Genomic DNA, 12183 nt, shown 5'->3' on the forward strand with positions numbered 1-12183 from the left:
GCATTTCAACTAATTAAGTTGACGACAATATAAGTCTCTAGTGGTTTTGAAGTTTGTGAAACTCGAATTGATAACCTCTAGAAAAACAAATTCAAGATTATTGTCTACACAGTAACAAGTGATTTGGATCCACATTCTATATTTTTTTTATATTTAACAAAATTATTTTATTTTAATTTCAACTAGTCTCATCACTAATTTATTTATCATAAAAGATGTTTCTTTAATTCCCTCTATTTAAATGTTTTAAGTTTCAATTGTGATATAAATATATGGAGTTATATATATATATATATAATTTTTTTAACAAATGCTGTAGATTATGTTGTTAATTTATTTGCACTCATATTTTATTAAAAAACGATTTAATGATTTTAAATGAAAAAATATTAAAAGGTTATTGAGAAAAAAACTGTTATCCAATTTTAGAAGTTTGAGCATTAGTTTCAAGGAATCTATAGATAAATTCAAAGCACATAATCAATAGGACAACTTGTAATATTTTATTCTCAAAGTTTATGCATAAAATAATCCAGCACCCTATCATTTTTAAGCTGACATGAATAAAACAGGTGGCAAAATTAAGGAGATCATGACAGCCTTCTCTCCTATCCATGAACCAACTAAACTTGATAAACAATAAACAAATTGAATATCTTGAAAAAAAAAAGGGGCAAGAAAGTTTTTTCCTATAAAAATAAAACTTCTGAGCCTTCACGTTCTTTATGCTGTCTATCATCTGCTACTTTTTCAGGGTGGAGACTTGTTGTAAGTATGCTAACTTTGAGAGGGTTTTGTGGGTTTTTAGTGAGGGAGAGAGAGAGAAGCTACTTAACTTTATAAAGCTTGTTACTGTCTAAAAAGAAAAGAAAAGAAAAGAAAAGAAAAAAGCCTATCTCTTTCCCTCTCTCTCTTTCTCAATCTTTTTTAACATTCTTTTTACTTTTTGTTGCAGTACTAATTTCTATATGGGTTTTGGTGTCACTATTATTACTAGTACCCTTCAAAGTCTGCAACTTCTATTTTGATACAAAAAAAAAAAAAACCATGAAGGGTGAGTCTAAAGATCCAGCTTTCAAGCTCTTTGGTAGGAAGATTCCTGTACCTGATACTCAGTTTCCGGCCGAACCACTAGCCAAGGTACTTACTTACAGGGATATGTGTATGTATATAATGAAATACCCATTTTGGTTTTTGGTTTTGAGTTGGGGTTGTAGTTTAGTTTGCTAGCTGAAAGTCTTGAGATTTTATCTGGGTTGTTGGTTTTGTATTGGTTTTTGAACTAATAGATGTTTTAGGCTGTGTTTTGGTACAAGAAAGAATGAGCTTGAGCTTAAATGAATCTTGAAATGAATGTTGTAGAGGCTGTATGGTGTTGTTTCATGGTATTGGTTTATGGTTGAGTAAACGCTGGCATGGAAAAGTGGTCATTTCTTGATGGGAAATAAATAGTGAAGGTATTTGTGTTATGAGTTGTTGCAAGGCTTGTAGGTAAAAAATAAAGGATGTTATGTGTTGTTTGTAGAAACATTTTTAATGGAAAATAGTGTTAAAAAGGAGGTGTCTATGCCATGTTCTGTTTCCTCTGTTGTTGAAACAGGAAACTTCCTTTCTTTCTTCGTTTTTCTCTTTCCATTTGCTTATTGTTTAGAAGGCATCTACCTGTTCGAGGAATGATAATAACTGTAACTTTGAATTTTGGAAAAAATTGGTCCCAGAAAATATATAATTTTTTTTTAATGTGAGATATTCAAGATTGGCAATTTTTGTGCATGTGCGATTTTAGTTCGATGGTGAACATACTGTTTTCATTTCTGATTTTATCGTGAACTGGTGTGCATGGAAAGATGAAACTACTATTTTTAGGGAAATTTGTGAACTATTTCTGCTGTTCTTCTTTTATAAGGAGATAAAGCTTTGTGAAAATAGGTTGTGTGTTGCATTTGTTCTTCCTTGTTCATTTTGAATTAAATTCTGAAATATCTTCATATTTGATTCTAGTTTAATTGGAAAAATCTAAATTTCTAGACTAACATGGTAAAATACATAATATTGTGATCAGAGCTAAAATATCTTCATATTTGGTTTTCCAGTTGATGGGGGGGTAGTGGGGCTAAAAACAAATAATTCACCATAGTTTTTCTTGTGCTGTATCAAAAATTGATTCAATCATGCCAATCAAACTCCCAAGTGCTTAATTATTTTTTCTTGGAAAGTTATAAGCAGGTTGATGATCAACTTCGTTTCCCATTCTTTGTATTCTGTCAAAAGTTGCCTTTTTCATTATAAATTTTCTGTTTCTTGAATCATGCTTGAATATGGTAATTCCAAATTTGGTGGCTGAGCATGATCCCTTCAAGGCACGCTCATTTGCGTTAATGACACAAATCTAATGTAAGAAGATAAGAAGGTAGCAGGAGTCCATTAATCTCATTTGGAAATGAATTAAATTATTATTTGTTTTGTTCTCTTTATTGTTATTTAGGGTCTTCTGACATAAAGCTACTCTAATTAAATGCGGTGAAGATGTATCAGTCCCTTAATTTCATTTCACCTCTGCTAATCATTTTTTTCTCTCTCATAAATTTTCAATTCTATAACTAGTCTAATGTTTTTTTTTTTCTTTGTTTAATATCAGGGAACCTGCAGTGAGATAACAAGAGTAGAAACCAAGGGTCCTAGTGAAGACAGCTCAGAAGAACCTGAAATGTTCTCTGCTTCTGGACAAGACAAGGAAGAAAGCCAAGCTGCAATGCGAGTGAATGAGGCACAAGTAATTGCTAAGCCTAAGGAAGGTCCACTGGAGACTAATGGCATAGACCAAGAGAAAGTCCTTAAGAAGCCAGATAAAATTCTACCATGTCCACGATGCAACAGTTTAGACACAAAATTCTGTTACTTCAATAACTATAATGTCAACCAACCAAGGCATTTCTGCAAGAATTGCCAAAGATATTGGACAGCTGGGGGATCAATGAGAAATGTCCCTGTTGGTGCTGGCCGGCGGAAGAATAAGCACTTAGCCACTCAATATCGTCAGATATTAGTATCTTCTGATGGGATGCCTATTGCCAGAATGGAAAACTCAGACTCAATCAGTCACCAACTTCAATCTTCTGTTGAATCCGGAACCACCTTGAGTCCCTCAGTAGCAAATGGAATGGTTCTAAAATTCGGTCATGAAGCACCTCTTTGTGATTCCATGGAGAATGTGCTGAATCTTGGAGACCAAAAAAGATATGTTGAGATAAGTTCAGTCAATCGTCAAGATAATGTAGAAGAGCCGTCTTCATGTGGATCCTCCAAGACAGCGTCCAATGCTTGGGCAAACGAATTGAGGGAAAATATTATGCAGAAAGAGCAAGTTGATGTGCCAGCATCTTCTAACGAGCTCAGCGCACCAAATTCCCTGCCTTGTTATTCTGTTCCTTCATGGGTTTTTCCTTGGAACCCGGGTTGGAATAATGTTGCTTCCATGACCGCAGCTCAGCACTCCACTGGCCAGGCTTGCGTGACAAATATTCCCAATCAAGTTCAATTGTGCCCCACACCAATGTTGGCTGTTCCCAGCATTTGCCCTCCAAACATTCCTTTACAATTTGTACCTGCTTCTTATTGGGGTTGCATGCCCACATGGGCTGCTGGAACAAGAAATGTATCGAGTGGATCGAATGGCTGCCTTTCTCTATCAACCTCTCCTAACACCAGTTGCTGCTCAGGAAATGGCTCACCAACCCTAGGCAAGCATTCTAGAGATTCAAAATTTATGGAAGAAGAGAAGGCAGAAAAATGTATATTGGTCCCAAAAACACTAAGAATTGATGACCCAAGTGAGGCTTCAAAGAGTCCTTTATGGGCTACTTTAGGTCTTAAGCCTGACCAGAAGGATCCCGCATCAAAAGGTACTATCTTCAAGAATTTTGAAACCAAAGCAGAATGCTATGGCCATGTATCTGATATCACTCATGTACTGGAAGCAAACCCAGCAGCTCTTTCTCGCTCTCATACATTCCAGGAGAGTGGCTAAAGGACACCTGCTGAGATTTTCCATTGTGAACCTCACTTGCGTCCGTGATCTTCTCTAGGCATAACCATGGGGACGTGTTTTCTGTGGAGAGTATACCACATTGATTTTCCTTCACAGCGCATAAGATTTCTGCTCAACTAATTCTGATTGAAGTCTGAAAGGCAAGTTCTTCAGAATCAATTGCTACATGATCAGCGGTGCTGTCAACACATCTCTTCAAGTCGTCATTGTAAATAACAGAGGTTTAATGCGTGGTGGTGGTTATGGTCCGCGGCCTATTTTAGGTTCAACTAATACACTCATACCTATCTTACTGCTTGGAATCTGCAGAAAAATAAGATGAAGCTCTGGCCTGTATGTATAAATTAAAGCCATCATCCATTGGAAGGCTAACCAAAGTTTTCTGAAGTCCAGTATCTTTTCTCAAATGCTGTAATTTGTGTCCTCGTTTGCTATATCTCAACCATGTCAGCTGGAATAGTAAATCTCTTCTAGAGTTGTACTATTTTGCACTTGTTTACTGAATCTTTTTGTGCCCGAGTTTGTAAAGTTGAGTAATTTAGGTCATACCTAGGCTCAGAGTAAATTTCACCTGAAGTTCTTTTGGCTTGCTAGGGGCTCCAAGAATCATGTGTCTCAGAAACGAAAAGTGTACTATAGTATGAGTCATATAATTTGGAGAGAGAAATCAAAGATTATTCAATCCTTCAAAATATATATTTCTGTCTGTTGTGGAAGCTTAGCAGGCATTTCGGATCATTTTATGTACTTTTCAAGAATATCCCAGGTTGACACTCCAGACGTGATGCAGGTAAAGATTGCCATGGTGGAGATGTCACATTTAAGGGAGAGAATCAGGAAGCAAACAAAGCATTAGCTGCTCATGTTTGGATACACGACATGTTGTAACGCCTGCTGGTACCACTGGAACTTTTAATAAAGTCTTGCAATATATCTAGGTTCACAGAAATTAATTTGCACTTTACAGTTCATATCTCCCACAACAGACAATTTTACTCGATGTGATGTAGGATTCCACTCCTTGCTTCATTTGTGAAAAGCTGGTCAAAATTCTCAACAGTTCGATGGTAAGTCTCACCTGTCCGCTTTTTCCTCCCAAATATTTTGTCACAGCTTTCAAGGCCTACCTCAATCAAAAGAATTTTCCTTCCTTGTTGATTTACAAAGAAACTAGTCTAAAACATCTGCTCTAGGCAAGTCAATTTTGTCCATGGATTCAAGTAATCAAATGCATTTCCTTGTGCCAGTCAGTACTTCCAACAGGGGAGAACCTTTTAAAACATGGTGAGTTTGTTTTTTGATCTTGTCTTTTTTAAGTTAGTGTATGTTCCATTTACATGCTTTCTTTAATCATAATAAAGCTGATCTTTGAACCTTTGCTTATATTCCTTTTTTTTTCCCTCCAAATAATGTTCCATTTCCTATGTCAGGAACGATTCACCACTCTTAAGGAATATGTGCCTTGTGAGTCATCTCCTTGGAAAGAATGGTTTCAGCAATTTCCTAGATAAAGCCGTAAAGTCTTATCATCATTAAACAGATTAAAGCAGATTCCAACTCTTGCTTTTAAACCCTTCAGAAATGTTGTCAGGGGAAGGGTTTTTGTGTCCTTTATGACCTTTCCAGCATGTTTATCAGTTTAACTTTCAAAATCAAACGCCCTTTAGCACAATTATATGTGGGTCAAGTAATATTGCTCTTGGGAAAGATTTTTGAAGTCGCATCTTATGATATGCTTGTGTTTTAGACTCCTATGCTGCCTGACAACATAAATAAATAAGACGAGCTGAGGAAATTTCGAAGTTTCCTTTGAAAGTTTGGAAACAAGAAAGAATTGAGCAGAATAATATTTTGAGCAAAAGAAGCAAACAGTACTTGCCTTATTGTATTGCTTTTAATCTAAAACGTAAGACCAGCCAAAATCCTGAATTTGACAGATAACAGGAGATCAGCAGGATTTTATCTATTTATCTCTCTTAAACAGTTTAACAACGAGGATCTAAAACAAGACCTTCATGAGTGAAAACACACAGTAATTTCCTAGTTTCAAAAATAAAACCAATTTGACAGTGTCTTTTTCTATATTTTGTTTGCAAAGTACTGCAAGTGACTTGAAAATATATTTTTTAATTGATCTTAATCTAGTAATATGTTGATTAATGGAACCAAATCTTTTAAAGTAAGTTTTACTTGGCGAAGCATATCTTGCTTTTGCTGATAAATAGTCAGAGCATTAACAAACATTTTTTTAATGTTCTTTCGTGCATGAAATAGAGATTATTAAGGATAATTTCATTTTTTTTATCCGGTAATAAATCGTCTTGTTGGATAAAGCTTGTAGTTTCCATTGCGCACTACACAAAGCTTTATTTCTTCAAGTAAGAATTTTTTTGGTAGATTATAATCCATTTCTGCTTGAGGAAAAATAATAAACTAATCTTATCATTCCTTTCACCATGTCGATACCTAATTGGTCAATCTGTCATTCCTTAAAAAATCTTGTCAATGGAGGCTGCTATGATTTTTGTTGTTGCGAATTAAGTTGACACTGCTGCTATGTATGGAGTTGCTACTCTCTTGGAGTCTGTGTCTATGCTGCTGCTGCTGCTGCGTTTTGCTCGGAGGACTGCTACTGCATTTTTCTACTGTTGCTTGGAGATTTTGCTGCTACAAAAGTGAAGCTGTTGTGTCTGGTTTTCATAAGACAGTTGTTGCTTCTTTGTTATCCTAATCAACTCAAGCTCTGACAACAAATGTTTGAAACTAAAACACAAATATTTAACCTCCCGGGCTCTTATTAATTGATCACACCCTTTAACACATTGTAATTATGAATACATTAGTAGGAAATTACAGCCTCAAATTCTTTTTGAACAAGAATTCCAACTTACACTAGGGTTTTATCTAGCAATGAATTCATCAATAATGGGAATCTTTTATTATATAATTATTACATTTTATGTTATATCACAGATTCTGTTTAATTATATCGTAGTCTCTTGTAACAATAGAAAAACCAAAACGGCTTCAGAATTGACATTCGGGAATGGGAACTATCATAGCTATTTGTTTAGGGATGGAGACTCAATTGGAACAGACACAATAGTTTAGGGACCATATTTTCCTTCCCTGCAATTTTCTTTTCTTCCTACTTTTCCCGGCGTGATGGTTGGGAAGGGTTTATTTCAGAAGTTTGACATGGAACAGCAGGACACAGTGATGGCCCTGTACAAGTCACTGTGTGTGTGAGAGAGAGAGAGAACATTTACCTGGATACCTTTTAGCAAGATTAGTCTCTACATGCATGGTGGGCTTTACCCTTTGAAATAAGCTTTCCATTGACCCGTAAAAGAGAACAACAACTAAATTTAATTTCTTCCTTTCCTTCTTTTTTTTTCCCCCGACAGAATAGCTGTGGTCTTAGCATGCTACCATCAAATTTCGTCCGCATTTTGAGAACCATCCTGGATGCTGAATCCAGGTCAACCTTGTAAAAATATATTTGAGAATAAACTTAGCATCCTACAACTTTTCTTTTATGCTTGTATTGCGTAGAAACAGGCAAATAATTGCATTCAACGTGCAGGCATGTTCCCTTGTCATTTCATCAATGATTCAACAGTTACAGATTTTTTTTTTTTAAAAATTTAATGTTTTGTTTTTCCTGGTATGAAACTCGAAGGGTATGACTATTCGATTCTTCACAGATATGGCCGCCTTCAAATTTTGAAAGACAATATAATAAAGCTGTGGGGAAATAAATTCAAAGTCTGTAATTTCATCAGGACATGAATTAATTTCCTTGGGTTTACAATGCGGAATATCAGAAACCAAAAACTAAAAAAGTTTTGACAGTGCCAGTACCATTTGGATAAGGAAAAGAGACCCAAAAATCGTTGTGGATACCCACAAATTGGTTGACTCGTTTATTTTTGCGTTACAAAAATAAAACTTTGTTTCTACTTTTTCGTGACGGCTGCTCTTTAAGATTAACTCTGCGGAATATCACGATGATCACGGGTCACTAATTATCGGCTTTAAAAAGGGTGATCTTAAAAAAACTTTTGACAGCTTTCAAGTTAGACACTTGCAAAGATATTGTTGATCCTGTGACTCTCTTACTATATTTTCATTAATTATACCTAGGACTGGCATGATGAGAGGCATTCGGAGATTAATTCTATGATCAATATACTTAAATATCAATTATATATAGTCTTGTCATCGATATGTTCTTAGTATTTGGAGATCTCACATTGCAAGTTGTAGACAGCTGACAACATCTCAATCTCAGTAGCAGATATTAAACAAAATTTAATTTTTTTTTTTATATGAGAGGAATGACAAATGGTTTCGGAATTTTGGCAAATATACAGATGGTCAGAAGATGATATTATTTTTTATTATCATTGTTTTCTCACCGGCCTTGAGATTTGCCTGTTGTTATCGTTTAATGATCAGCTTCATCCATTTAATTAATATAAAAAACTCTTATTTGATTGCATTGGTGTGGGAAATTTGTTTTGTTTTCATAGTCAAAGCAATTATTTTTATCTTGAAGGAAACTTGCAATATTCGCTAGCTGCATAACAAGGGCATCTTTTGGTGTATGCTGGGAGGGTATAGCCATTTCAAAAATCAAGTTCTTTGAAAAGATTATTAAAAAACTTCTAAGTAGGAGCCATGCCTCCCTCAAAAAACTAGTCGTGCTGCACCTGTCTGTAACTCTTCATCTATAAATACCCTCAAAGTGGCCATCAACTCCATAGCTGAAACTTGAAAGTTCAGGAATCTCTTGTACTCGATAAGAAAAAATGGGAATGAAATCTTCATTTCTACTCATTCTCTTCATTGTTCCGGCTGTATTAGCCGATCTAAGAGTTGGGTTTTACAAACCAACATGCCCTGACGCAGAATCTATCATTTTTCGGGCAGTGCAAAAGCGGTTCAACACAGATAAATCCGTAACCGCAGCCTTGCTTCGCATGCATTTTCATGATTGCTTCGTTAGAGTAAGATTTTCCTACTTGAAAACTACTGAGATTTATAGAGCAACAGATTAATTATTTAACTTAGTATTCTCATAAACTTTGCCTCTTCGAGGTAATAATGTTACAAATCTTAGTGCAATAAACATGTAAATGTGTGCTTAATTTGGGTTACATAGATTGATCATGCATAAAGGTAACACGAGCAACTTCTTATTGCAGGGATGTGATGCATCTATTCTTATAGATTCAACCACTCAAAACCAAGCAGAGAAAGATGCAGGACCGAACCAGACTGTCCGTGAATACGAGCTTATTGATGAGATCAAGAAAGCCTTAGAGGCTAAATGCCCTTCAAAAGTCTCATGTGCAGACATCATAACAGTTGCAACCAGAGACGCTGTAGTTCTTGCTGGAGGACCAAACTACACTGTGCCTACAGGAAGACGTGACGGGCTAGTCTCTAGAGCGGGTGATGTGAACTTGCCTGGACCACAAGTGGACGTGTCTCAAGCATTTCAAATTTTCAGAGCAAAAGGTCTAACCCTTGAAGAAATGGTGATCCTTTTAGGTGCACATACTGTTGGTGTTGCACATTGTAGTTTCTTCAGTGAACGTCTTCAAAATGATCCATCAATGGATGCTAATTTAGCTGCCAACCTGAGTAATGTCTGTGCTAATCCAAATACTGATCCTACTGTATTGTTGGACCAAGGCACAGGTTTTGTGGTTGATAATGAGTTCTACAAACAGCTCCTTTTGAAGAGAGGAATAATGCATATTGACCAGGAACTTGCCATAGATAGCTCTACTTCTGGTTTCGTTTCACGTTTTGCGAGAGATGGGAATGGATTTAAGCAGAGTTTTGGAAATGCAATGGTGAAGATGGGGAGCGTTGGGGTTCTTGTTGGAAATGATGGAGAAGTGAGGAAAAATTGTAGAGTTTTCAATCCGAAAAACAAACCTACTGTCCCAAGTCCCCCAAAGAAAGACAAGGTTTCACCTCCCAGCAAAAAAGCCAAAAATAAAAAGCAAAAGAAACCTAAGGGTAACGGGAAGAAGAAAAGGAACACAAGAGCACTGTAGTTGAGATTGATGTTGTGCTTATAATTATAATATATTTTGCAATTTTTCTTTTTCAAACACTGTCGTCACAGTCATCCGAAGAAATAGCAATTTCTGTGTGTGCTTTAGACATTTTCTTTTAACTTTTGCAAGCACTTCTTTATTTTTCCTTGTTTAAGAACAGAAAAACTTGTAACTTGCATGGGGAATATTTGTATCATTTATGCATAAACTATGAAAATAAAATAAACAATAAAATTTACCCTATAATAATTCTCTCTATATTTCGTCCGTAAAATAGATCCCAACTCAACAGGACATGCATTTAGAATTTCCTAGCAATTTATTTTTACAAGGGAGATGGATATAGCTAGCTAGACATGTTCTCAAATTCAATGAATTCAAGATATTAGAAATAAATGTATGTGCCCAAGGTTTGTCAAACATATATTTAGCTCAAGTGTTTAAAAATTGCATTAACACCAATAATAAAAATAATAAAAATAAAAATAATATCAACAAAATTATAAAAAGAAAATTTCTCATGTTATTTAAGGTCACAACTTATCAATATTGACAGATCACTATTTGAATAGAAAAAACTTGTAAAAACATATAATATAGGTTAAGACGCATGCCTCTGAAAGGAAAGAATTCACAGGCTCAAAATATATTTAAAGGTTCAAAAGGCTAGGATGACTTCGGGGTGCTCCTGCAATGTGTTCAACTTATTGTCCATCACATAGCATGAACTCTTGTTTTTTATACACGCTCCTTGATGCTCGACTTTCATTTCCACTTGTTATAAAAAAAATTGCCTTACCCATTACCATAAACTAATGGGACATGCTTTTATCTTTGATCTTCCATTATATTTTTTTTTTGTTTTTTTTTATCACTTTGATTTTATTTTTTTAATTTTGATGTGACCTTTACAATTTTGATTTATGGTGGCAAGGTGGGCTTTTCTAGATATGTTACGGGTGAAATGTTGTTAGTTTGAAATTTTACTTTGGGTTTTGTTAATCTTTTTATTACTTTGATTTGCTCCTAGTGTGTGTGTTTGTACATCATGTTTTGAATCATGATTGCTAACCTATACATTTTTTAATAGATTTTCCAATATCCCATTTGCTACGATGGTGGAATGAGATGTAAAATGTTACTTGTAAGCAAACATCAAGTTATTTATTGAAATCAATAAACAATTAAGTTTTTGTTAAGGAAATGCCACACATGCATTTATCAGGAAGAATTTTCATAAATCCAAGCAAGTTTGCCATAAAGTTATTATGGTAATGCCTATTAGCTAATCAACCATATTAATATGAGATCACAAAATGTGTGATTGTGAGGATTTATTTGTAGCTTTTGAAAATATACACAAAAAATAGATAGTTGTGATAATAGAAACAAAAACAAGGTGTATGCAAAGCGATATTTGGCTTGAATTTTTATTTTTATTGCTTTGGATGAAATTAACATATTTGTGCATAACACTTCTCTACAACATCGAAGTTTACATGTCTGGGAGATCATACCCATCCATAATAGATAAAATGAGTATTGTACCTGAAAAATCCTTCTTGATCATATAAGGATCTTCATAGTTGGATGCCTGTTTTCTTTTATCTTCCCCTAGTATTGGAAAAATCTTCTTAACACTAAGTTACTTTCTCTAAATTCTCTAGGGTGAGCTTGCTTATCATATGACTTTGCCATCCTCTTTTGGAATAGTTAACTATAGAAAATAATGACTAATATCTTTTCACAGTCAATTTTGGCCACGAAAGCTGAATTAATTTGCTTGAACCTCTATGTAAACTTTGTGATAAATTAAGTATATATCAACCAAATTAAATAATTATTTAAAAGTAAATTCTTGTGGATGGTGGTGAAAAATCCACAGTATATCAGTGTAGAACTCTACATAAAGTAATGGATGAAACTATGCATAAAAAATGTTGGTTGTCAATGTAAACCCACGTTTAATTTCATAATCTTTAATAGAAAATGGTGAAAATTCTAATTTTTTTTTATTATGACTAGAGGTAAAAAAAAATTAAAATATGCTATACTATA

At 34.8% G+C, this 12183-nt stretch overlaps 2 protein-coding genes across 3 annotated transcripts; both read left to right on the top strand.

Annotated features, from left to right (window-relative positions):
- Window positions 1-618: 618 nt before the first annotated feature.
- LOC133670255 (cyclic dof factor 3-like) lies at window positions 619-4742 on the top strand. 2 transcript variants are annotated; one of them, XM_062090779.1, is made up of 3 exons: window positions 619-768; window positions 956-1140; window positions 2639-4742. In XM_062090779.1, exons 1-3 carry the CDS (start codon window positions 726-728, stop codon window positions 4025-4027), a joined length of 1617 nt encoding a protein of 538 aa, XP_061946763.1. In that variant the 5' UTR covers window positions 619-725; the 3' UTR covers window positions 4028-4742. The 2 variants fall into 2 exon arrangements, with proteins under 2 accessions (XP_061946763.1, XP_061946764.1); XM_062090780.1 differs by having other exon boundaries at window positions 658-1140.
- Window positions 4743-8794: 4052 nt separating this feature from the next.
- LOC133670256 (peroxidase 44-like) lies at window positions 8795-10244 on the top strand. Its single transcript, XM_062090781.1, has 2 exons — window positions 8795-9060; window positions 9259-10244. The coding sequence occupies exons 1-2, from the start codon at window positions 8863-8865 to the stop codon at window positions 10120-10122; spliced, it is 1062 nt and encodes a 353-aa protein (XP_061946765.1). The 5' UTR covers window positions 8795-8862; the 3' UTR covers window positions 10123-10244.
- Window positions 10245-12183: the final 1939 nt, after the last annotated feature.

This window comes from Populus nigra, chromosome 12, assembly GCF_951802175.1.
Source record: "Populus nigra chromosome 12, ddPopNigr1.1, whole genome shotgun sequence".
Taxonomy (NCBI): Eukaryota; Viridiplantae; Streptophyta; class Magnoliopsida; order Malpighiales; family Salicaceae; genus Populus; species Populus nigra.